The following is a 23,233-nucleotide window of genomic DNA, read 5'->3' as shown; positions in this document are numbered from 1 at the left end:
TGTACCTGTCTAAATGTCTTTTAAACATTGTAATTATACCTGCCTCTGTAGTTTCCTCTGGTGGCTCATTCGTACCGCCATCCTCTATGTGGGGGAAAAGGTTGCTCCCCAGGTCCATTTTATATCTTTCCCATCTCACAAACCTGTGCCCTCTGGTTTTACTCTCCTACCCTGGGAAAAAGACTGTGATCTATGTCCCTCATGATATAAAACTTCTAAGGTCACCAATTGGTCTCTTTCGCTCCAGGGAAAACAGTCCCATCCTATCCAGTCTCTCCGTGTACCTCAAGCCCTACAGTCCTGGCAACATCTTTGTGAATCTTTTCTGCACCCTCTAGTTTCTTAGTTTGTCATCAGACCTGACTTGTCAAATAATCATTATGAAGGAGACTAGCATCATTAAAAGGATATTGCATCAAAGAAGAGCTATTGAAGTTATTGATTACACTGCAAAGCCCAATTATAAGCATTGCATGTTAAAGTGTAAGAAGTGTGATAGCTGATGTTTGGATTTGACCATTCCAGTTCAACTGAGTTTTGATAAAAGTGAGCTATTTTCATTGGAAGTGTATAGAATTTGGGTAGTCCTGGATGGTTGATGTTCTTTGACCTACAGAGAGGTGTAAATAATGTATATGGGCATGCAATTAATTTGGAAGGCAAAGCTTCAAAAGCACAAGTATAAATGAACTATTTTGAAGAACAATAGAAGTGAGAAGCTTACATGTTACAGTAGCTTGTAACAGAAAAAATGTTGATTATATGCAGGTCAGGCAGCATCTGTGGAGAGAAAAACTTAATATTTCAGATCTGTGACCTTTCATCAAAGCATTTTAAGTTTGAGAAAAGGAGAAGGGTATATAGAAGAATGGCAATGTAAGTGATAGGGTGCAGATCAAAAGATTCCAGATACACATGCTGTTGGTGCTGTCTAAGAGAGACTAGTGAAAGCTGATCTGTCTGGGGCAGGGTAAATAGAGGATGAAGAATCAGGGCAGAGGAAATAAAATATCTGACAGTTCTAAAACAGCAACTGCAAGAAGTATGAAATAAAAGAATGCTGGAAATATTCAGCAGGTCAGGTAAAATCTTCAGAGAGAAAATATGTGGGAAGAAATACAAGACATTAAGCCTAATTCTTCCAATGTAGATCTGATCTGTGAATCTGATCTTTATTATTAGGAGGTGTTTGAGCATAGATAAATGTCTATTTGGAAAGAGTTTTAATACTACCTGCTAAATAAAATCCAAAAGAAAGTAAACGGCCTGTGGCCAGTTCAGGAGCAATAGATTAGAACTGAACAGAGGGAGTTCTGAGGAAGTGAAGTAAAATGGAGTGGGAAATGCAAGGAAAAAGTCATTGGTTCAGCTTATCAGGTATTCACAAGCTATATTACTGGCGTTTTTTCTACTTCACAACATTTTGGGATTTAAGATACTTTAGGGTACAAAGGATCTTGGTGACTGTATTTTAAGCTGCTGGAAAATTCTCTAATCTCACTGATTTACAATTTTGTGCCCAGATGTCTGTGGCATCTCCCATTTGGATAAAGTGCTTATGCACTAACACTCGTGGTGATACGCGATTGTGCAGCTGATTGAAGCTTGTTATTTTGGTTGTCTGCCTTTTGTAATTGTACTAGAATCAGAATTGTGTATTTTTAAAATCAAAGGGTTTTGAGGTTCCAAATTACCACCAATTTTTTACCAACTTCTTTTGAATTTGTACAAAAAGATGTATTTTTAGATTAGCAGTAGAGGATACAGTTCTATCAACTTAACCTCTTCAATAACTTGTGTCTTTAGGCTTATTTTCTGCCTCTGACCATTTAAAAGGAAGTTTTACTAATTGCTTTACATTAGCATTTTTTTGGCAACATTCTTGCTTTTTAAATTAAATTCTTGCATTTAATAATCGATTATTAAATGTGTATTTCTTGTGTATTATCATGTTCGCTGTATGTTGAAACAACTGTTTCCTTTACATTAGGGAGTGTTGTTTACATCTCTGTGTTTGGACAGAAATCTGCCTGACATGATGCAACTTTGGACAGATATTTTTAACAGGTGAGGGCCAGTTAATAATATGTTGTCCTAAAAATATGTGGGAACTTTATTTTTCTGCTATGATTAATTCATCTTGTCAACCTGGAATATGTCAATGGAAGCTCCTTGATCATTACGGAGCAAGTTTAGTAAAAGCATTGCCTTTTGCCAAATCATGTTCAGTGCAATCTTAAAATTAGAGGAAAACCTAAAAAAAAAAGGATGGAGATTCAAGGATTATACTACTGGAGCTTTGTGTTCTTGCATCATTAGACAAGTATGGTCAGAAGGTTTGCATATTGAGCAAAATCCGTGCAAGGAATACTGTTATGGAGCAGGTAATGCTTCTGTTGTGCATTTAAGCATCTTGAGTTGTATGGATTATGTGCAGTTACAGTTGAACAGATTTTGAAAGACTTTGAAAGCTTGATCTGTAAGTGTGAAACATCAAGTAGTTCTGATGAAAATAATTGGCCTGAAGCATTCGTTTTGTTTCCCTTCCACGTTGCTGCCTGATCTGCCGAGCATTTCCAGTCATTTTTGTGTTTGTCTCAGATATCCAGTATTTGCTTTTTTTTTGGCTTTTGAAGCATTGAACAGTTCTGTGAATCAATGACCTTTCTTGTTCCACTCTTGTGCAGCCCACATTTTGATGATGAGGAACATTTCAGAGTATTAGTTATGATGGCTGCACAGGAGCTGTCAAATGGGATTCCAGACACAGGACATCAATATGCAGCAGTTCGAGCTGGCAAGACACTAACCCCAGCGGGAAATCTACAGGAAACATTTAATGGGTTAAGCCAGGTAGAATTCGAGCACTGTTTTCACTTTTTTCCTCCAAACTCCTATAGTGTTTCTATACAGAAAGAAAAGTATCAGTTTGTCATCATCTCTAACACGATGGGAATTAGCTACCATTTCTTGAGATTTAGAGGCATTATTTTCATTGAATCATCCGATATCAATATTCTGATGTTATTGATTAAAGGGAGAGGACTGGGCCAAGTGGGACAAGTCTAGAGCCCTTGCATGGCAGGGTGATTAGAGGATAAGATGAGGCTTGTGTCTAAGATCTGCACTGCAGACTTAAAAGAATATAGAAAATATAGGACATGAAATTAAAGGGGAGATTTAGAAAAACCGTTGGCAGATCCAAAAATTCATTAAGTGCATCACGAGTAAGACAATAACTTGGGAATAAATAGAGCCTAAAAAAGTAACCTGTCTGTGGGTAAGGTTCTTACTAAAGAATGGTCTTGGGTTGCTCTTGCTAAAGGGGCAGTGTGTGGGTAATAATGCCAGTGTTGTAGTTAGGAAGGAAGTGTGATAAGTTGGAAAAGACAGCAGTCTTTTGAAAGTGGATAAAAAGGCAGGCACTAGTCAAAAGAAAAAGGGGAGGAAATTGTGGATGCTCCAACTTTCATTTTTCTATAATCCCTGGTCAGAGGATTGGACCATTGTTTAGAAAAGGAGGAAGGCATAAATTTACTAGTTTAAGGCTCATTTTTTCGACTCTCATGGTGGACAAATTATTGGAATTGATTTTGAAGGACAATGTAAACCTTTTAGAAAGGCACAGATTAGTCAAGGAGATCGATTTGTTAATGAAAGTCTTTGTCTGAAACTCAATGGAATTTCTTGAGGTACCTAAATTGATGCAGAGCAGCTAATCTAGTCTGAATTTGAGCAAGGCTTCTGAGGTCCAACTATCCTTAGTTAGTCATGTTACGCTGAAACATGGCTTGCAGCTTGACCGCTGCATACAGTTCTGATCATCACATTACAGAAAAAATGCGATTGTAATGGAGAAGGTGCAAAGGAGAGAAAATTTGTGATAAAAAAATTAAAGCTTAATGGTCTTTATTTGACTGCACATAGCACTTGCAAAAAGATGAATTGACAGCACAGGTAGCAACACGTGAGTGTAATCTATTACTTGTTATGGAGATGTGGTTGCAGGGGGACCAGTTATTCCAAAGAATAGGCCAAAATGGAAACGAGATGGGGTAATATTGTTAATCAAGGGAAGTATCAGTGTCTTGAGTTATGATATAGAGACAGTGGATAGTAATATAAAATCGTTTTGGGTTGAAATCGTGAATAGGGGGAAAAAGACATAAGTGGGAGTAATCTGCAGAACATAAATGAGGAAATATCTAGGGCATGTTTGAAGCGAAGTGTAATTGTCTTGGGAGATTTTAATCTGCGTATTGATTCGATGAATCAAACTGGCAGTAGTAGAAGAATTTGTGGAGTGCACCAGGGATTGCTTCTTGGTGCAGTATGTAGCGGTATGTAACCTACCCAGGGAACAAGCTATTTCAGATTTGGTCATGAGTAATGAGGAAGGATTAATAAGAGATCTTGTGGTTAGAGATCTTGTGGTTAGAGATCTTGTGGTTGGAGATCTCCTGGGAGGTAATGACCACAATATGATAGAATTTCAGATAAATTTGAGGGTAAATGCCACAAGACCAAAACCAGTCTCTTCAACTTAAATAAGGGCAATTATAATGGTATGAAGGTGCAGTTGTTTAAGATGAACTGGGAAAATAAGCAAAGAGCCAGGTCAGTACATGAACAATGGCAGATATTCAAATAGCTGGCTCATAATGCTCAGCAGGAATTTATCCCAATTAGAAAGATGGATTCCATGACAAAGGGGCATGTATGTGGTTAACAAGGGAGGTCTAAAATGTTAAATGGAAAGTAGGGCATACAAAGTGTAAGGGCTGGTGGTAGGCCAGGGAACTAGGAAGCTTTTAGGATCCAGCAGCAAAAGTAAAAAGCTCAAGAAGGGAGAAAATTGATTTTGAGCAAAAACTTGCATGTTATATCAAAACAGTGAGTAAGAGTTGATGGATATGTTAATAGGAAGAAGGTGTATAGGGTAAGTGGTGGGAGCTCTAGGGACTGAGGCTGCTAAAATAATAACAGGAAATAAAGAAATCACAGATATGTTAAATCAGATTTTTGCATCGATCTTCACCATGGAGGACACTCCATGGTGGGCCAATTTCAAATAAAAGGGAAGAACTTGTTAAAAATATCAATCTTAAGTGATATAGTATCAGAGAAACTCTCAGCTAAAGGCAGACAGATCGCCAGGACCTGATGGTCTGCATCCAAGGATTTTAAAGGAAGTAGCTGCAGAGCAATGGGACCCATTGATTGAAATTTTCAAAGCTTGCTTAATTCTGAGAGGGGACCAGGAGACTGGAAAACAACCAATGTGACTCCCATGTTCAAAAAGAGGAAGACAGAAGGCAGGGAACTATAGACCAGTTAGTTTAACGTGTATTGTTGGCAAGATGCTAGATTCATTAATCAAAGAAGAAATAAGTAATTATTTTGGAAAGCTGAATATAATTGAACCTAGTCAACATGGTCTTATGAAAGGTAACTCATCTTTGATAAATTTGCTCAAAGTCTTGAGTATGTGACAGGAAGAGTTGATAGGAACCTGTCGAAAGTGTGAGGAACCTGTAAAGATAGTGTATTTAGATTTCCAATAGGCATTTGACAAGGTCCTGCTTTAGAGGCTGGTGCATAAATCAAGAGCCCAAAATATTGAAGAAAATGTGTTAGCATAGCTGTCACACAGAAACCAGAGTTGGAATAAATAGGTCTTTTTCATGCTAGAAGGATGTGACTAGTGGAGTATCCCAGTGATCAATTCTTGGCCCTCAGTTGTATACTATTTACATTAATAACCTGGAGGAGGGAACTAAATGTAAGATTTCCAAGTTTTCCTGATGATATGAAAGCAGGTGGAAGGTGTATTGTGATGAGGATATAGTGATTTTGCAACAGGATATAGACTGAGTGATTGGGTAAGAACCTGGCAAATGAAGTTCCATGTGGCGAAGTGAGGTCAAGCACTTTGGTAAGAGAGATCAAAGGCAGATTATCTAAATGGGGTGACGCTGTAAATGAATGAAGGTCTGAGGTATCGGGGTGTTCTAGTGCATGAATCACACAAAGTTAGCAGCCAGGTCCAACAAGTAAGTTGAGGCAAAATGGCATTTTGGCCTTTATTGCAAAGGGGTTGAAGTTTAAGAATAGGAAGGTTTTGTTACAGTTGTACAGGGTGTTGCTGAGGGAGTACTGTGCAGTTTTGGTACCCTTGTCGTAAAAAAGGAGGCAGTATCATTCCTGGGATGAGTGGGTTGTCCTATCAAGACGGCCTAGACAGTTTGAGTCTGTGTTCCTTGGAGTTTAGAAGAAATGAGGGGTGACCTTATTCAAATATAAAACTCCTAAGTGGGTATGGATAGATTAGATACTGAAATGTTTTCACTAGTGGGAGAGTTGCAGATGGGGGAAGGGTGGGGTTACATAGATACAAAATAAAGGGCTGGTCATTTAAAACTGAGGTGTACAGAAATTACTTCTCTCACATGGCAGTGAATCTGTGGAATTCTCTGCCCCTGAGGGTGGTGGAATTCAGATCATTACACAGAGAATGGTAGGTGCCGAGAATGGATTACCAGGGGTAGTAGTGGAATCAGGCAGTATGGTGGAGTTTAAGAGGCTTTTAGATAGATGTATGAATATGAAGGGAATGGAAGGATGTGGATGATGCACAGGAGGAGGATATTTAATATAAATTGGCATCATGATTGGCACATCGTGGGCCGAATGGCTTGTCCAGTTCTGTACTGTTCCATTAGACATATTTAAGGTGGAGATAAATATCTGAAAGACCGAGGAATTGATGGTTATGGGGAACTGGCCTAGAAGAGAAGTTGAGGCCAGCATAGACCAACAATGATATTGAATGGCAGGGCACACTTGAGTGGCCTAGTGATCTGCTACTGCTCCTAATTTCTTGAGGTTTACCAGATTGTGTGGTTTGGGATTGGTTTTTTTTTGGAGCAGATGAAACTGTGGGGAGACTTGATTAGAATGTATTAAGTGTTGAAGGGCCTAGAGAAAATAGGAGAGGCCTAGTTCCCTCGGCAGAGAGATCAATAAGAAGAGGGTCATAGTTGTTAAAAAGTAATTGCTTAAAGAATGAGAAGCGATAAGGAAAAATGCTTTCATCCAAAGGGTGGCAAGGATCTAGAACTTGATTCATGAAAGCGTGGTAAAGACAGAAGCCTGCATCATAATAGATGTGCCGTTGAATAGCTGCAATCCCGGTATTGGAAGGTAGGATTAGGTTGTGTAGCTCTTTGTCTACCAATGTGGACACATTAGGTCAGATTGTGCCCTACTATAAAATCTCCATGATTTTCTGAGAACTTTAGGGAATAGTGAGAAATTTTATAGGAAACTGTGTAAAATATTTTTCCTCCAAAGGTGCACCAAATGAAGAGAATTGCAGAGATGCCTGAACTTGTGACTATTATCCGTAAATTGCCACGCATTAAGATGCACTTAATGAACAGTGAGAACATGAGGTGAGTTTTTAATATTCAGAAGCACACAATAGCCAACTGAAATAAAGTGCACATAATTTTAAAGTTTTCACCTTGTGACCTTTTAAGGATGTTTCAGTCAAGTGGCATTTGACAGATATATATTAGAGATTAACTTTGCAGAACTGCAGTTTGAACATCATTATATTTATTACACCATCTATAAGATGTATAAAGTCATCTAAATGCAGCTTCACTATTTTACTTTGTAAGAGCATCTCCATAGGCCTTGAATTCTGGCTAGAATTGTCCTTTTCATTTCCCTTCACCTGCCACTTGTATGATGGTTCTGGCATTGTGGTTTACTTATAATTTATTGGTATGTTCGTACGATGTAAGGTGCACCAATTATAGTATAAAGTTGTTTTCTAGATCCAGACTTTTACAGGACTCATGGCATTTAAAGTACAAAAGAATTGTTATGTTGTGCTTCAGTTTAAAACAAAATGATGTAGATGGTCCATTATTCTCATGTAAAAATTATGTTTCCATGTTGTTAAAGGAGCTCTAACTTTTTTTTCTGGAATGACAGTAAATGATATTAAATGTATGACACTAAACACTATTTTCTCATGACATTTGGTCAATATCATCATTATGTCAAGTCACAATGACCACAGTTTTGTATAGGTAGTACAGATTTGATTATTGCATGTAATTCATTGATTTGTATTGTCTTGGGATAGATGTGCAGTGAATGCTACTCCGCAACAAATTCCAGAAGTGTCAAAGGAAGTTGAGAAGTTCTTGAGGAATATTCCTGGTTTTGGAAAGAAGAAGAAAGAAAAGAAATTAATTCGTTCAAATATTATTGAGGTACTATTATCAAAACATTCAAAATTCAGTGGGTGGAAACTCCAATTGCCCAGCCACATCAGCTGATGTTTTATTTTGTTCTTGACTTCTGTTTTTCTACTGTGTCTTCTGGCTCAATGTTTGATGTTGACATTTCTTTCCTTGTCCTAAGTGGAATGTGTTTCTGTATATTCATCCTTACTTGTGATAATAGTAGAAACATCAATATTCATGTAATATTGTCTGCAATTAGAAACTGGTTGAATGAGTGAGCAAAAACTTGGCAAATGAAGTTTAATGTGGGAAAGTGTGAGGTCATGCACTTCAGTAAGTGGAATCTACAGGCAGATTATTATCTAAATGGAGAACAATTGCAGATGAGCAAAGTATAGAATATTCCTGTCCATGAATCGCAAAAAAAGTTGGCAGGTATAGAAAGTAGTTCAGAAAGCAAATGCCATGGTGGCCGTTATTGCAGGAGAGTTGGAGTTTAGAAATTGAAGTATTGTTACAATTGTACAGAGTACAGGTGAAGCCTCACCTGGAATACTGTGCACAATTTTGGTCCCCTTGTTCGAAAAGGATGTATAGACATCGGCAACAGTCCAAAAGAGATTCACTAGAATGACAGGGTTGCCTTGTCATGAGGCTAAAGATGAAAGGTCTACATTCTGTGGAGTTTAGAAGAATGAGAGGTGATATTATTGAAACCTAAGATTCTGAAGGGCATGACTGGGTAGACATCGCAATGTTTTGCTAGTGGGAGAACCTTGAACAAATGGATATAATTGCAAGATTAGGGAGTGGTCGTTTAAAACTGGGGTGCTGAATCTGAGGAATCCTCTACCTGAGGAGGAGAGATCATTAGGGGTATTTGAAAAGGCGGGGAACTGGGGCACAGAAGAGGAGCTGAAACCTTGAGTAGATTACCTATAATCCTATTGAATGCAGGATAGGCTTAAATTGAGTAGCCATTTATGTTCATGCCACAATTATCTGCCATCTTGTTTGCCCTCCAGTTTCTTTGTGGGTAAAAAGCCCTTTGGAATGTCATCATTGCATAGCACACTAAAAGCAGTTAAATTAATCTCTGTGCCCTGTATGCTGGTTTAAGAGCCATACTGGGAAATTTTCCCATCAAATATTCATTTTTTCATTGTATCGGTAATCTAATTTTTGGAGACCACTTCATTTACGTATTGGAAAAAGTTATTTTTAATTTGATGGGCAGCCCATATTCAGCCAACCATGGTGGATGAGAGTCATTAAGTGATTTTTTTGAAAGTGCACTTTTCATTGGTGAACTTAATTAGTCCTGTACTTTCATTGGTAATAGAACTCGTCAGTTAAGTTCTATATTGCTGTGACCTCAATATAGGATGTTTATGTCTTTCATCTTTGAATCTGAGCAAATTTAAAATTCCCCATCTACCTTTTGTAGTTTACTGTCGTTATAACTTAGTTAAAAATGGAATGGAGTCCAAAACTTGCAGGAATTTCTCATTCTTTTCATCAACATTATTTGATATGCTGTGGTTAGTAGACGTGACTCCACCATGACAAGCATGGAAATAAAATTTTCCTCGTGTGTATTATGTTTATTTAACCATTAATGCAGTATACAGGTTAAAACAAAGAAACACAACCACACACCTGACCTGAAGTCGTTATGTTCTCAGCTGGCTAAATTTGCAATTATTTCTGAATATTTAGACATAATCTGACAGTAAGAAACTTCTGTATTAACCAACTACAATGGTAAAAGCCAGATATTCTGCTTTGGAGCCAAATTTCATTGATATTGGCTTGCTCCCTGTACTCTCTTCAACCCCAGAACAAAGCCAGCTATTAAAGCTGTCAAGATTTTTCAGACATTTAAAATAAAAAACAAATAAAAATGAGTTATTTCAAAATAAAAATCATCTAAAAATAATTAAAGACATTAATCAGAATATATAGTTAAACCATGTCCCTAGCCCCATAATCCCCATTCAGATATTCTCGCCTGACACTTATTCTGAGAACAGATTCCTCAGCTTTGATGCTGGGGAATACCAGTAAGTTCTGGCCCTGCTGAAAGGCCCAAGGGAGTCCATTGGTGGACAGCAGCCAGGAAATGATTGAAGCTCAGCCTGCAAGTGTAAAACTTAATGCTTACCTGCTAAGTACTGAAACCTGTGATTGTGCTTGGAACTGTTGGCATTTTGCAAAAAAAAGTCCCAGATGTTGTCTTTAGTCCACATTTACTTTGTTACTTGCAGAGCTTGGTGTTTCCCACAGGTGTGCTTGCTTACTCCAGTGGTTCAAGGTACATTGAAAGATTAGTGAGATTACTTCGTCTTGGAGGTCAATTACTATGTTTAGTTGATAACAGACCAATTTGACTCACTTAAAGTAACACAGGATTAGTTCTTGGTTATTAGCTGCGTGGTCAACACTGAAGTTCCTCGTAGTATCTGATTTCCTGTATCCACAGTCTTTTGCTTTTGTGTTAAAACTTGTTGGCATTTTAAAACTTGTTTCCCTGCCCTCTCCGACCCCATCAATATGACAGAATATTATTTTAAGATGCATCTTTTGCCTGATGCAGCTGACGTTGTTCTTGTGAAAATGAGTTGTCTTTAAGCATCCTTTAGAGGGAGTTGGGTATAGTACAGTTTTGTTGCCAAATAGGGGCTTTTTTTTATTGAAAAGATCACAGTAACCATAAATTATTGACCAATAATTGCTTGGTGCTTTGCGTATATTTAATTCCAGTCAATGGCCTAACTCAAGAAATGTTGATTTCTGGCATAGCTTCATGAATTGGAAGTGAACTTTAATTGTTCTAATGAATGTATTCGGCTGAGTTCAAGTCTCATTTAAAACAATCTATGAAGCAGTTGAAATTCAAGTACGTTTTCATTGTAGAACTCTATTCTCTCCTTAGTGCCCACATCACCAAGTTTGCAAAACAATTTTTCCATATTTCAGCAAGTGCTTGTTGATTTTTAAATTTCAATTTAAAAGATTAAAATTTATAACTAAAGTTGACTTTTATTTCTTGTAGAAACCACTCAATCCTGAAGAAGTTGAGAGTGAAGTGTCTGGAGGTTCAAGAGCTACCAGAAAGCTGGTGTTTGTAAGACTAATACATTTGAACTAATCTCAACTGTCCCTAAATGACCAGATTACTTGTTCCACTTATTGCAATCCATCTTCCCTGCTACCGAGACTTTCTATCTTCCTCATTTCTGATAAAGGGTCTTCAACCTGAAATTTTGACCTTTTTTCTTTCCATAGACTGTGCCAGACCTGAGCTTTTCCAGCATTTTGTGTTTCTAGATTAGACATTTTGACTAGCCAAGCAAACTGATTATAATATTCTCAAGTTAAATACTGCACTTGAGGCTGAGTTGACGTAGTTAATTTTTAATAACACTGACCTACAATTTAGTGTTATAATATGTGCTTGTATTCAGAAGTGGTCATTGGAAGGAAATGCACTGTCTTATATTTGTACTGAACTTTGAAAAATTTAGAATTAGGCATTTATTTGCAATAAAATTGCTTAATTCATACATTTCTAATTAATGTGAAAAATAACAAATTACCATTCAGCTTCTCGGTGGAGATGACAGAAATGTCACTTGCTAGTAGGTACAAGAAGGTCTTCCCACACATCCAACTTCCTGTCCTTGTTTTGAGGTTATGGGTTAGATTTTAAGTAGTGCCCTGTCTGGCAGGTTGAAGTAATTTTCCCCTCTAACTACCATAGTAACCAGGAAGACCTGGCATAAAACTTGACAGACTGGCAAACAAAACTCTTGGTGAAGAAAAGGTTGTCAGCAATGGATCAGCTGATGAGAATCTTTGGGTCTTAACAGCTGTGAAACCAGATAAGGCTTAGGACTTCCCTATCTCAGGGCTCTAGATCTTCCGCTTGTCAAGATTGTGCAGTTGCTGTGTGTGTACTAGACTCTCACATTAAATCACATGCAAACTTCAACCACAAATCATTGTGATAATCCCTATCCATTATAAAATGGTAATGGACCTCTGCTTGGGCTGTTAAGATTGATCACACTTTATTAATGTTCACCAAATGATAATTTGTGCATGCAAACTTTTTGTCTGCTTGTACATGTGCAAAGTTTTCACTTTAAAAGATTTTAAAATAGCAAGTTATTAATAGGAGACGGTGAAACATAAATAGTTAATGTATATGTAATACTGCCACAATTTTGTTTTACATATTTTTTGCAATAATGTTAAGCTGTTACAGTTTGTTGGTAAATAAGCTAAATGCTTGAACTAAAAACAGAAAATGCTGGGAACACTCAGCAGGTCAGAGGACATCTGTGGAAAGAAATAGAGTTAACGTTTTGGATCTGAAGCCCTTCATTGCAATTAAATATTTGAACCCCTCATGTATACAAAGATAATTTTATTTCTACATATTTCCACAGTGGCTAGAGAAAATGTTAAAGCTCTCTGTGCCATTCTTTTAGGAACCAACCTTCAAGGCTTGTCAAATGAAGACACATTTCCAGCTTCCTTTCCCTGTGAATTACGTTAGTGAATGTATTCGAACAGTTTCCTACAAGAATCCTGACTTTGCCAGGTAAATTATGTTAACATAAAATTGCAAAGATTAGTTTTTTAATGGTCTTTGAATGCAAGTCAAAGTAAGGACAAAAACAAATTAGAAGGGAGGGGAAGAAAATTAGTTTTCAATGTTGAGTTATTGATCTGAAATCTGAGAACCACCTTAAACCTTTCTATGAGGTAAGACACCAGTCTTGACTTCATTCAGAGAAGGGGATGAAAATAACATCAGCTCCCAGTGGTCTTCTGACTAATGAAGCTGCTGCTTATTTTGTTCTGGGGTTTTATAAATAAGCTGCAGATGGTGCTGTGGAATTCTGATGTTCATTTCTAAAGTGTCAGAACCTCTTGAAAGGGAGTGGAGGAAGTTTATCTATAGATCACCTTTCTTTACCCAGCTTATCATACATCTGAATTCCTTTTTTTAATCCATGAATGAATCAGATTTATTTGTTCATCAAGACTGTACTGACAGCCTGAAATTCTCCAGCATATCAATGGGTGGGTGTCATGGGGAAAGAGGAAGTAAATGAAATTAAGTGACTTGCCATTTCTTTGTTCAGAATGATAATGGAATGCATACCAGTGGGCTTTGTTGGCAGAGTAATTTCATTACTTTCAGTTTCTTTGGATAACATTCCTCATTACCTATATGGTACATTTGTCTGTTTATAAATGTATTTGCTATTCATTATCTTTTATTTATAGACTTGCCGTTCTTGCACGGCTGTTGTCTGCTAAATTCCTCCACCGTGAAATCCGAGAGAAAGGTGGCGCATATGGAGGGGGTGCCAACTTAAGCAACAGTGGTCTATTTTCATTCTATTCTTACAGGTACCAATGACTGTTTAAAATAGCATTAATTGTGAAGTGAAAAAACAAAGATTGATATCACTTGCCCCTTAATTTTTATCAACTGTTAGAACCAATAAATGCATAATACTTTTTCAATGGATTTAGTGCAGAAAGGTCAGATTAGGCTGAGAAACCTTTTTAACTAGCACAAACCTGATACCTCTCCAGCCAAGTCTTTGGTCATCTCTCCCAATGTCTCGTGGCTTGGCTTCATTTTTTAAGAATCTTATTTGAAGCCATTCCTGTGCTTATTTTAAGTGCTTTAAGTAGAAGTTCTTATTATTCAAAGTATGTTTTTATCTTGGTGGCCACAATATGAATGAAAGCTGCCTCCAATAAGAAGGCGGGCCAAGGGAGATGGAAATTTGCAACATACATTATTTAGGGGCTCAAAATGGTTTTGAATCTGCAAAGGAAATCTCCTTTAGCATGTCTGTGTAAAAGTAAATGATCTAATTGGGTACAAAGTGGCATAGAGTAAATAGTTGATGTGTAATATAATTAAGAGGCAAGTTAGATTATTCCTCCAGAACTACGTTTCAGGCTTCAAAGGTCATTTTTCAACCTTCAAATGCTAATGAACCCATAACCAGCAGACTCCTCTAGGATTTAAAATTATTGTCTGATTGTAGGTTTGTGACTTTTCATCAGTGAGTAAATGTAGGTACTCTGAAGATCATAAAATATGAGAAAATAGTGATCTATTAAGGATATAAAATATGAGAAAATGACAAAATCTTGTTTTAAATCAAAATCTTCTAGAGATCCAAATTCTCTTGATACAATATCTGTATTTAGAAGAAGTATTGCTTGGGCCAAAGCAGGAAAATTTACACAAGAAGATATTGATGAAGCTAAATTGTCTGTCTTTTCATCTGTGGATGCCCCCATAGCACCATCAGACAAGGGTAAGAATGTTTGATCATTAATATGGCAAGTTGAAGATGTGGGGGTAGGGGGAGTATCAAATGATGGTCAATTTGTAGGTGGTTGTGGGGAGGGAACATGTCACAGGCAGTGGGTGATGGATTGTTCAATTGGAAGAAGCATTTAAGCTCCTGGAAAACCCATCTGTGTGTAGTTTAAAAATAGAATGACTAGTAAAGTGAAGGCAGGCAACCCGATTTATCAATACCAGATCTCTCTGGGTTATGAATCTCCAGTTTATGGATAGCCATATATGTGAACGAGCCACAACAACTGGGAGCTGGGTCAAGCTGAGCAGAGATGGGAGCACTGAACAGACTCGCTCGCTGAGTCAGAGGTTGGCTGGTGCCCGTTCTTCCTGTTGTTGTTGCAGCTGTTTCTCTGATACTCTCCCATACACTGTTCATTTCTCACTTTTTTAAAGAAAAAAATTTGGGTGATGAGCAGTTCTCAGGAATGGAACCCTTTTGTAACCTAGGGGACTGCGTATAATTAAATGACCAGCTATCCTCTTAAGCACAGATTAGTCACTTTGCACCTTGGAAGCAGCCAGATTATGTCCCCATTTTAGATTTTGTTCTGCGCATTTTAACCTTTGACACAATCCCAACCTGTCCATTTTTGGATGTTGAGACTGAGCCCCATGTGCCTGCTGTAAATTAGCAGGTCTAGTAACTTCTGAAAAAGCTCTTGTTGGTATATCATTCTTATGGAGTTCCTTGGTCTAGGATGATTTGATTTCAGTTCTGTGGGTTCTTGTGGCTGATGCAACCAGTGTGGGATGTTGATATTGCCACAAGTGGGGTAGGAGATGTTTGACTGGTTGGGTAGATGGAAGCTTGGGTGTTCTTGCTGTTTATCCTGGGCTCCTGTGTACTCCCAGTGAAGGGACTTTAGATTCTCACTGCCATCCTGTATGCTGCTTCTCCAATCTGAGCAGTCATAGGTCAGGGATTCCCACAAGTCCATTGGTGATGTTGCATCTTTTTAAGGAGACTTAGAAAGCATCCTTGAATCATTTCCATTGGTCACCTTGTACCTCTTGCCCTGTGGAACTCTGTGATACCTCTGTTTTGGACTTACAATGTCAGTAATGCAAGCAGTAGAGCTACAAATAAGAGCCAACTGAGTGTAGTTATGTCTGGATGTTGGCCTGGGGGAGGATATTAATCTTACTTTGTTTCTCCTGCCAGTGAATTCAGAGGATTTAGCTTGAAGAGCATTGATAGTAGTGTTCCATTGCCTTGAGGTGCCTTCTATAGGTAGTCCATGTCTCAGAAGTGTACAAGGAGGCAGTGATCACTGGTGCCTAGTGGACCATGTGCTTTATGCAGAGTACGTTGTTTTGATCCTTGACCATTCTTTTGCTCAGATTGCCAAAGGTTAAACCAGGGCAGAACTTGCACAGTGAGTAGTAGGGCCCTGGGGAGTGTTGTAGAACAGAGACCTTTAGGGGTACAGGTACATAGTTCCTTGAAAATTGAGACACAGGTAGACGGGGGTGAAGGCGGCCTATGGATGGGGGCATTGAGTACGAGAGTTGAGACATCATGTTACAGCTGCATAAGATTTTGAGACTGTATCTGGAATATTGTGGGCAGTTCTGGTCCCCATAATATAGGAAGAATGTGATTAAGCTAGAGAGAGTGCAGAAAATATTCATAAAATTGTTGCCGGGACTGGAGGTTTTGTCATGAGGAGAGACTGAATGGGCTGGGACTACTTTCCCTGAGATGTATAAAATCAAGAATGACGTAGATAAGATGGATGGTCAGTCTTTTTCACAGGGTAGGGGACTCTAAAACTAGGGGGCATGGGTTTAAGCTGAGCGGAAAGATTTAAAGGTGATGGAGGGGCAAGGTTTTCACATTGACAGTGGTGGATTTATGTAAGGAGCTGCCAAAAGTGGTAACGGCAGGTACAATTACAGTGTTTAAAAGGCATTTGGACAGGTTCATGGATAGGAAAGGTTTAGAGTGATATGGGCCAAATGCAGGCAAATGGGACTGGCTCAGGAAGGCACCTTGATTGGCTGAAGTGTCTGTTTCTGTAACATACAACGCATGACTCTATGAACTTGCCCCTGCTGTACAACAGCCTCCTACCCACAAACAAAGGAATAATGGAATAAGTTAATCACTTCCTGTATCTCGGGAGCCACTTGTCAACGTACAGAGGTGTGGATGATGTTGCCAACAACTCCTTTTGTCATCTTTAACAAATTTTGCTTTATAGTTGGGGTGAATGATTATGACAGAAAACACAAATGCACTTTTAAATTGCTGGAATGGATTAAGGGAATTTTAGCAATTGACAATGTTTTGTCATTTTTTTTCTGCTTTGGTCACCAGGATTAGAGCGTTTTCTCTATAGTATCTCAGATGACATGAAGCTAAAACACAGGCAGCAGCTTTTTGCAGTTGACCGTGATGGCTTGATAGAAGTAGCCAACAAGTGAGTAACTTTTTTTTTTAAAGTCCTAGTATGTTAAAAGGCAAAATACTCCATTTGTTTCTGCTTTTCTAGAAAATGAACAAATGTTATACAGATTGATTTTGAATTTCCTGCTTTCAGTTCATAGCAGACCTTTTGAATCCTTTTACTGATGGCAGATCCCATCTACCTTCAAGAAACTTATGTAAAAAAAAGAGGGGGGTGGGTGAGGGAGATTCCACTGATCCTTGTATAGGCCACCCTATTCATTGGTACACAAGAAAATGGAGCAGTTCAATTGTAATCCATGTTGCCTCCCCTTCATGTGTGCACACCAACAAGGAACAGAAGACTGAATATTTCAGAGTAAACAGGTGAGCAGGACAGTTGTTAGAGCAAAACTATATTCTCAGTAATCTGCAGTGGTGACCACCACAACGAATATGGATACATCACAATAACTTGGCAAACTGATTTAATCTGAAAACTTCTACAAATCCAAAGGAGGTCACTTCGGATTTTACAATTTTAATGCTGATAAATTTGATGTTTTTTTTGTGAATTGAACTGTAGTGTTAACTCTAGATAAATTAACTGATTAAAATTTCAGATCTGCTGGTCTTGCCTTTTGGTCAACTGTCCCTTACCCAATTTTTTTTCTCATTTTATTATTTAAGTACCTGCAGTAACTTGCATACTTCGTTTTATTGCATTTCAGGGCGATGTGCCCAATAGAACTACCACAATTAACGGCTTGGATCTAACTGATCTTATGATTAGCATCAATCCCCAATTCTTCATGGTGTGAGCAGCTGAATAAGGGACAACACTTTTAAATATCAGCTGTTAACGTTCTTTGTTCCTCAAAGCACATTTCAGCTTCTCAGTTCTGTTTCTGCCCTATTACTGCTGCGTGCTGCCCATTTTTATAGTATGGTTTGCTTTGTTTGTGCCTTGGTTTTTCTGTTACCTTTTGTCAAAATAATTGAATGTACAATCTTAAATGTAGAGAGGAAAGTCTCAACTGTTCAAACTGACTGCAGTGATTCTTCTTAAAATGTAGCTAAAGGTTAATGAATCTTTGAGGTCCTACAATTTTAACATAAATGAGAGAATATACACATTTTTATGGCACTACGTGTTAATATTTTAACCTAAAGAAAACAATGTTCTCTGATGTGGGTAACCATTTAAGTTAATATTTGTATTTTTGTTTCTCTGTAAGGTATTTGACAACTGGGCATAGCACAAGTGGGGCTGCAATTTTAGGACCTGAAAGTGAATCTATCAAACGAGATCCAACTTGGGTACAAAGGTAATGCAGAATAGGAGGAGAATTAATGCTCAAGGATCTCATCACTTCCCCAAAGTATCACAGAATCAAGATGGATTCAACTGAAATGTTGACACCGCCTTCTGCTGAAGCTCTGAAGGAGGTGAATGTGGAAGCAGCATTGTTCTCTGATCTAAAGATATCTCTAGGGTTTTGTGAATGGCACAATTCAGTGTTGTTCCTTCTTACCTCTTTCTATGTTTGTAGCTGCTACATCAGAGTAAATGTGGATTCCTTCTGCTTGATGAAATTCAAGACAAGTTAAGGTATCCAGCATTGGGGGGGGGGGGGGGGGGGAGGGGAAGGGGAAGTGATGTTTATGGAAAATCATGCTGAATGTTTTCTCAATTATAGTGCAGAATGTTAATTCTACACAGTGTAATTTACCAGTAGAGAAATGTATAAAAGTTTCCAAACCTATTTAAATCTTTCTTGTCATTTGAATTCACTGGGACATTTTTTATACAATGCATCCTCATTGGAAAAGATTGACAAGTGGTTTACATAGCCCATTCAGATGGATGATTGAGATCTCCTTGTATTTTAGAAGCTTTAACATTTGTATATTTTACTAATCCAAAATAAAAGTTTTATGAATAGTTGTAATGATAAAACCTGTTGAACAATGTTTCATTCTTATTTTTTGTTGCTTGTTTGTGCTATGTTTAAGGTCAACTCTGGCATCCCTATTTGATCAGAAACAAGTTTCTGCTGTAGACTGAAACAAAGCTTTGTTTTATATTTGTACTGGAATAAGATATTGCATAAGATAGATATCAGACATAAATAAGGTATGGAAGTACTCTGTCGAGCAGATACCATCTGAGAAAATTGGATAATGTTTCTCCTAGAGGACTCTTTGTTAGAGGAAGAGAAGTTTAAGATGTATCTATCTGGATAGTCCTTCCCAGTTGGTAGCACTGGAAATATTAATTTTATACATAATGATACAAAAGGATTATGTCTCTTGGGTCCATTCCGGCAATCTCATTAGTCCAATTTCATCCTCCTCATTTTCCCTGTACCCCTGCAGTTTATTCTCTCATGTCACTTGCAGCTTTTTGCCTCTCATCTACAGAAAGTGATGATTTACATGGTTAATTGACCTGTTAGCACATCTGTATGAAACTCAAACATCCAGCAGAAATCCACACAATTAGTTTGCAAACTCTCAGGTTTTTTTTTACCAGATCACATTCTGCTGAAGGGTCTTTGACCTGAAATATTAACTTTCTCTATACTCTTGACCTGCTGAGTTTTTAAGCATTTTCTGATCTTTTATACACATGTAACTTAAGCTTTTCCCTTTTTCAGAAATAGCTATCTTAACCTAGTTGTTTACAGACAACAATTAAGATAACATTGCTATGCTCAAGTGAATGAGTTTCTTTTTGTTACCCTCCATTGTTCTAACAAGAATAAATGTATGCAAATTAGTTTGCCAGTATTATAACTGAGTAAATGATTTTAATTGCATTTAAAAGGGAAAATAATTGTGAATAACCTGGCTCTGGATATGGAGCAACACACAAAGCACTGGGGGAACTCAGCAGGTCACATAGCATCTATGGAGGGGAGTGGACAAACTACATTTTGGATTGAGACCCTTCATTGTGGACCAGGTCCATTGCCAGTGGGATTGAGTGATTTTGGTCAGAAATTATTTTTCTATCTCAATATTGAATGGCGAGGCCACAAGATAGTCAAGAAATCCTGGTTGCTTCTAAAAGTCAGCTGCTTTGTATACAAGAACTTAAATCAGACTGGGGTATGACTGTGGATTGCAAAGAACTGGACTGATGAATGACTATGTCTGAAGCTGTATTCTTCTGGGTACCAAAAAATAAGCTAATGGTTTACCATCTCTGGGATTGGCCAGCTGGTGCCAGAAGAGAGGACTTGATGCATTGAATGAAGTCAACCTGGATCAGCAGAAGTTGTTTCAACAAGTGGCAACAAGACATGGGTGGAGCTGTATTTGTAGGTGGTGCTACAGATCCCTCCACAGTAGATGGGCAGCAACACCAATGAAGATTTTTTCCTCCAAAATATTTGGTAATAGGTTCAAAGTTGGCTTAAGTGATAAAATAAATAACACTGGTGGCTTCCAGTCAAGATGGTAGATGGAGCTGCAGCTGAAAAAAAAAATTGGTCACCTTGATTCAAACCTGCATTCAATATAGGATGAGTAATCAGTGGGGGAGAAATTGTAGGTTTCAGTCAGATCAGTTAATTATTTGGCTTGTATTGGGGACTTGGGTCATTAAATCATGGTGCTGTTGAAGTTTGAAATTGGTGTCTTTAGTTTATTCTATCCATACAGATTCCAGGAAACAGAAGTTAGGATATACTGTGTATAGCTAAAGAAGCTCAAGGGATGGGCTCAGACTTGTTCATCAAAATGTTTGAGCCCCCTGTTGAAAGTAGCAAGAGGCAAGGAAGATAAATTTGTCTATAATGGCATTAGTAGTTGTTGACCAGACCAACAATTGTACTAATATTGTGAAAGGAGCCCAAAGAATGGAATACATGGTGTTTGTGTTAGTGACTTGGAAGTGCTTCAGAAATCAGAGCAAAAATACAGCAAGAAATGTGAAATAAAAACAAAAAAATGCTCAATACCAAAGTGAAGCAACAGCGAGGAAATGGTTAGCAGTTCCAGTCCAGGACCATTGATCAGAATTGGAAAAGTGAGAGAAGAGGAGGAGTGGAGATAATAGGGAACATACATGATAAAGTGCAGGCCATCACAATCATGGTAATAATTACTATAAAAAACTAGCAGCAAGGGAATTGGGATGAGGCAGGAAAGGAGATCTAAAGAGCAGTCATGATTTTTTTTAAATGTTGGAGGTTCAAGACCAATCTATTTGCTTTTGTCAGAATGAATAAGATTACAATTAATCTGAAGAAAAATCTGTACAGGACCAGCCATAGGAGTTTTATTTGAAGCTGGAAAAAAATAAACATTCACTTCACTACAACACATGTATTACGTTGGTCACATAAATATATCTTTTAGATTTTTCACATTAAAACTATTGTCTTCTATAAGGTGATCCACACAATAAATATTTGGGAACAGTGCATTGAGAAGCAATATACTGTATACAGGTGTTACTTTTTTTGAACTAGCAATGTTGCCTAGCCAATTGTTCCACTTTGTATCAGTGAACGGGAATAGCCCGAGCAAATGTGTGGGGAAGGGTAAAGGATGCCTGCTTTTATTTCTATAAAAAGTAACAGTACAACATACCTAACTGTTACAGAGCAAATTAGAAGCTGCTTTTATCCTCTGCTAGGCAATATAAATGCTGTTGATCATACAGCCTGCTTTTAAATTGCAATGGTGTTGCGATTTTCATGCGTACGTCGGTCAACATGCTCCATTTGGCCAGCGTTGGACAGATCGTAGCTGATCTTGTATTTGGCTAAAATCTTCATCAGTGGGCGGAGGTCCAGCCACCATTGCTCCTTTGGAATCCGATGCCTGAAGATACATTGGGAGAATTGGATTATAAACTCTATCGTGCCCTTCATGAAGGATTGGTGTTATACTCCTACTGCTTACACATCAACCATCACTAACTCAATACTGTTTTATATAATGCATTTACAGCAAGAGGTTGCCTGTCCAAGATTTGCAGTTGATGTATCCACTATCCTGTAGATACACTCTGCAAACTGTGGCAAGTGTGTGTCAACTTTCAAGCACTAAACAACTCAGAACGTCCCTCCAATCCCAAATATCCAAAAGGATTAGGGCAATGTCCGCATGAGAACACCATCACCTGACTTGAAAATGTATCACCGTTCCCTCAATTGTCACTGGTCCACTATGGAGTAACTTCACCAGGATTGCAGCAATTGAAGTTGGCAACTCCTCACACCTTCTCAGGGACAAATGCAAATAGGCAATAAATGCTGGCCTTGCCAGTGACACCCACGTTCGGTAAGGGAATAAGTATAAGCATAGAGACAGGCCATTCAGCTGAATAGATCTATGCATCCACCACAGGATTCTCCAACCATTCATCAAACTCTTTCAACACATTATAACCCGTTTTAATGCAGACTCAGATTCCATGAGGTTGTAAGCTCTTAGCATCCCCTCTGCCTTCTGAATCAAACCTTTATTCTATTGGATACATCCTGATTTAATGGTTTATCAGTATTTGAACAAAAACCCATCTGCAGTCAAATGACCAATTATATACAACAACACCACCACCTCCCCCCCCCCCCCCCCCCCCCAAGAATCTCACAGTTTGGAACATAGCCTGGTGGCTTTTTGTATTTATGTTGACTAGTCAAAAGAGTTATGCAGTTTGTATCTGACCACTCGTCTTTTGTAAAAGCCCAACCAATTTCACCATTTGACTTCTACCAAACCTTCTTTCACCATATTTCAGACACAATTCTCTTGTTCTTAAGTAAAACCTTAACCAATGACAAGGAAACTCCTTTAACAGCCTCCACCTTTGCTGCCTTGGAAATATATTGAATTAGGTGAGCCGTTAACAGTCCTTTCCTGCAATTCAAATAGTGACTGATATTCACATTAGTTTTTACACTGTAATTTGTAACTCAAAATACATCACCAATGACAGTGAAATCCACAAATAAAAATAACTCGCATCTGCACAGTGCCTTCAATAAAGTAAAACATCCCAAGGTGTTTGTTGGCAGTTGAGCGGAAGATGTGGAGGGGCACAATGATCTCAGAGAGTTGCAGGATAAGAAGAGCTGGCAGCGATATGGAGAGGTGAAGCTACTGAAGGATTTGAAGAATGAGATTTTAAAGCTGAACTTTGCCTAATGTGGAACAGCA

At 38.1% G+C, this 23,233-nt stretch overlaps 2 protein-coding genes across 3 annotated transcripts in view; one reads left to right on the top strand and one right to left on the bottom strand.

Moving 5' to 3' along the window:
* pitrm1 (pitrilysin metallopeptidase 1) overlaps positions 1-18,692 on the top strand; it is a 40,054-nt gene extending 21,362 nt beyond the window's left edge. Inside the window, exons 18-27 of the mRNA XM_052016619.1 lie at positions 1,991-2,067; positions 2,688-2,853; positions 7,354-7,454; positions 8,159-8,288; positions 11,317-11,388; positions 12,758-12,870; positions 13,563-13,688; positions 14,472-14,617; positions 16,988-17,090; positions 18,295-18,692. Of these exons, the coding sequence (XP_051872579.1) occupies positions 1,991-2,067; positions 2,688-2,853; positions 7,354-7,454; positions 8,159-8,288; positions 11,317-11,388; positions 12,758-12,870; positions 13,563-13,688; positions 14,472-14,617; positions 16,988-17,090; positions 18,295-18,388 (1,128 nt within the window). The 3' untranslated portion in view covers positions 18,389-18,692. The remainder of the gene's footprint in view (positions 1-1,990; positions 2,068-2,687; positions 2,854-7,353; positions 7,455-8,158; positions 8,289-11,316; positions 11,389-12,757; positions 12,871-13,562; positions 13,689-14,471; positions 14,618-16,987; positions 17,091-18,294) is intronic.
* A 2,630-nt stretch (positions 18,693-21,322) lies between these two features.
* Positions 21,323-23,233, bottom strand: part of pfkpa (phosphofructokinase, platelet a) — a 106,319-nt gene continuing 104,408 nt past the window's right edge. For both annotated transcript variants that reach the window (XM_052016025.1, XM_052016024.1), the window contains exon 22: positions 21,323-21,892. In XM_052016025.1, the coding sequence (XP_051871985.1) occupies positions 21,739-21,892 (154 nt within the window). In that variant the 3' untranslated portion in view covers positions 21,323-21,738. The remainder of the gene's footprint in view (positions 21,893-23,233) is intronic.

Source organism: Pristis pectinata, chromosome 5, assembly GCF_009764475.1.
Source record: "Pristis pectinata isolate sPriPec2 chromosome 5, sPriPec2.1.pri, whole genome shotgun sequence".
NCBI lineage: Eukaryota > Metazoa > Chordata > Chondrichthyes > Rhinopristiformes > Pristidae > Pristis > Pristis pectinata.
The sequence above is the reverse complement of the archived record's forward strand: the minus strand, read 5'-3'. Positions and strand labels throughout refer to the sequence as shown.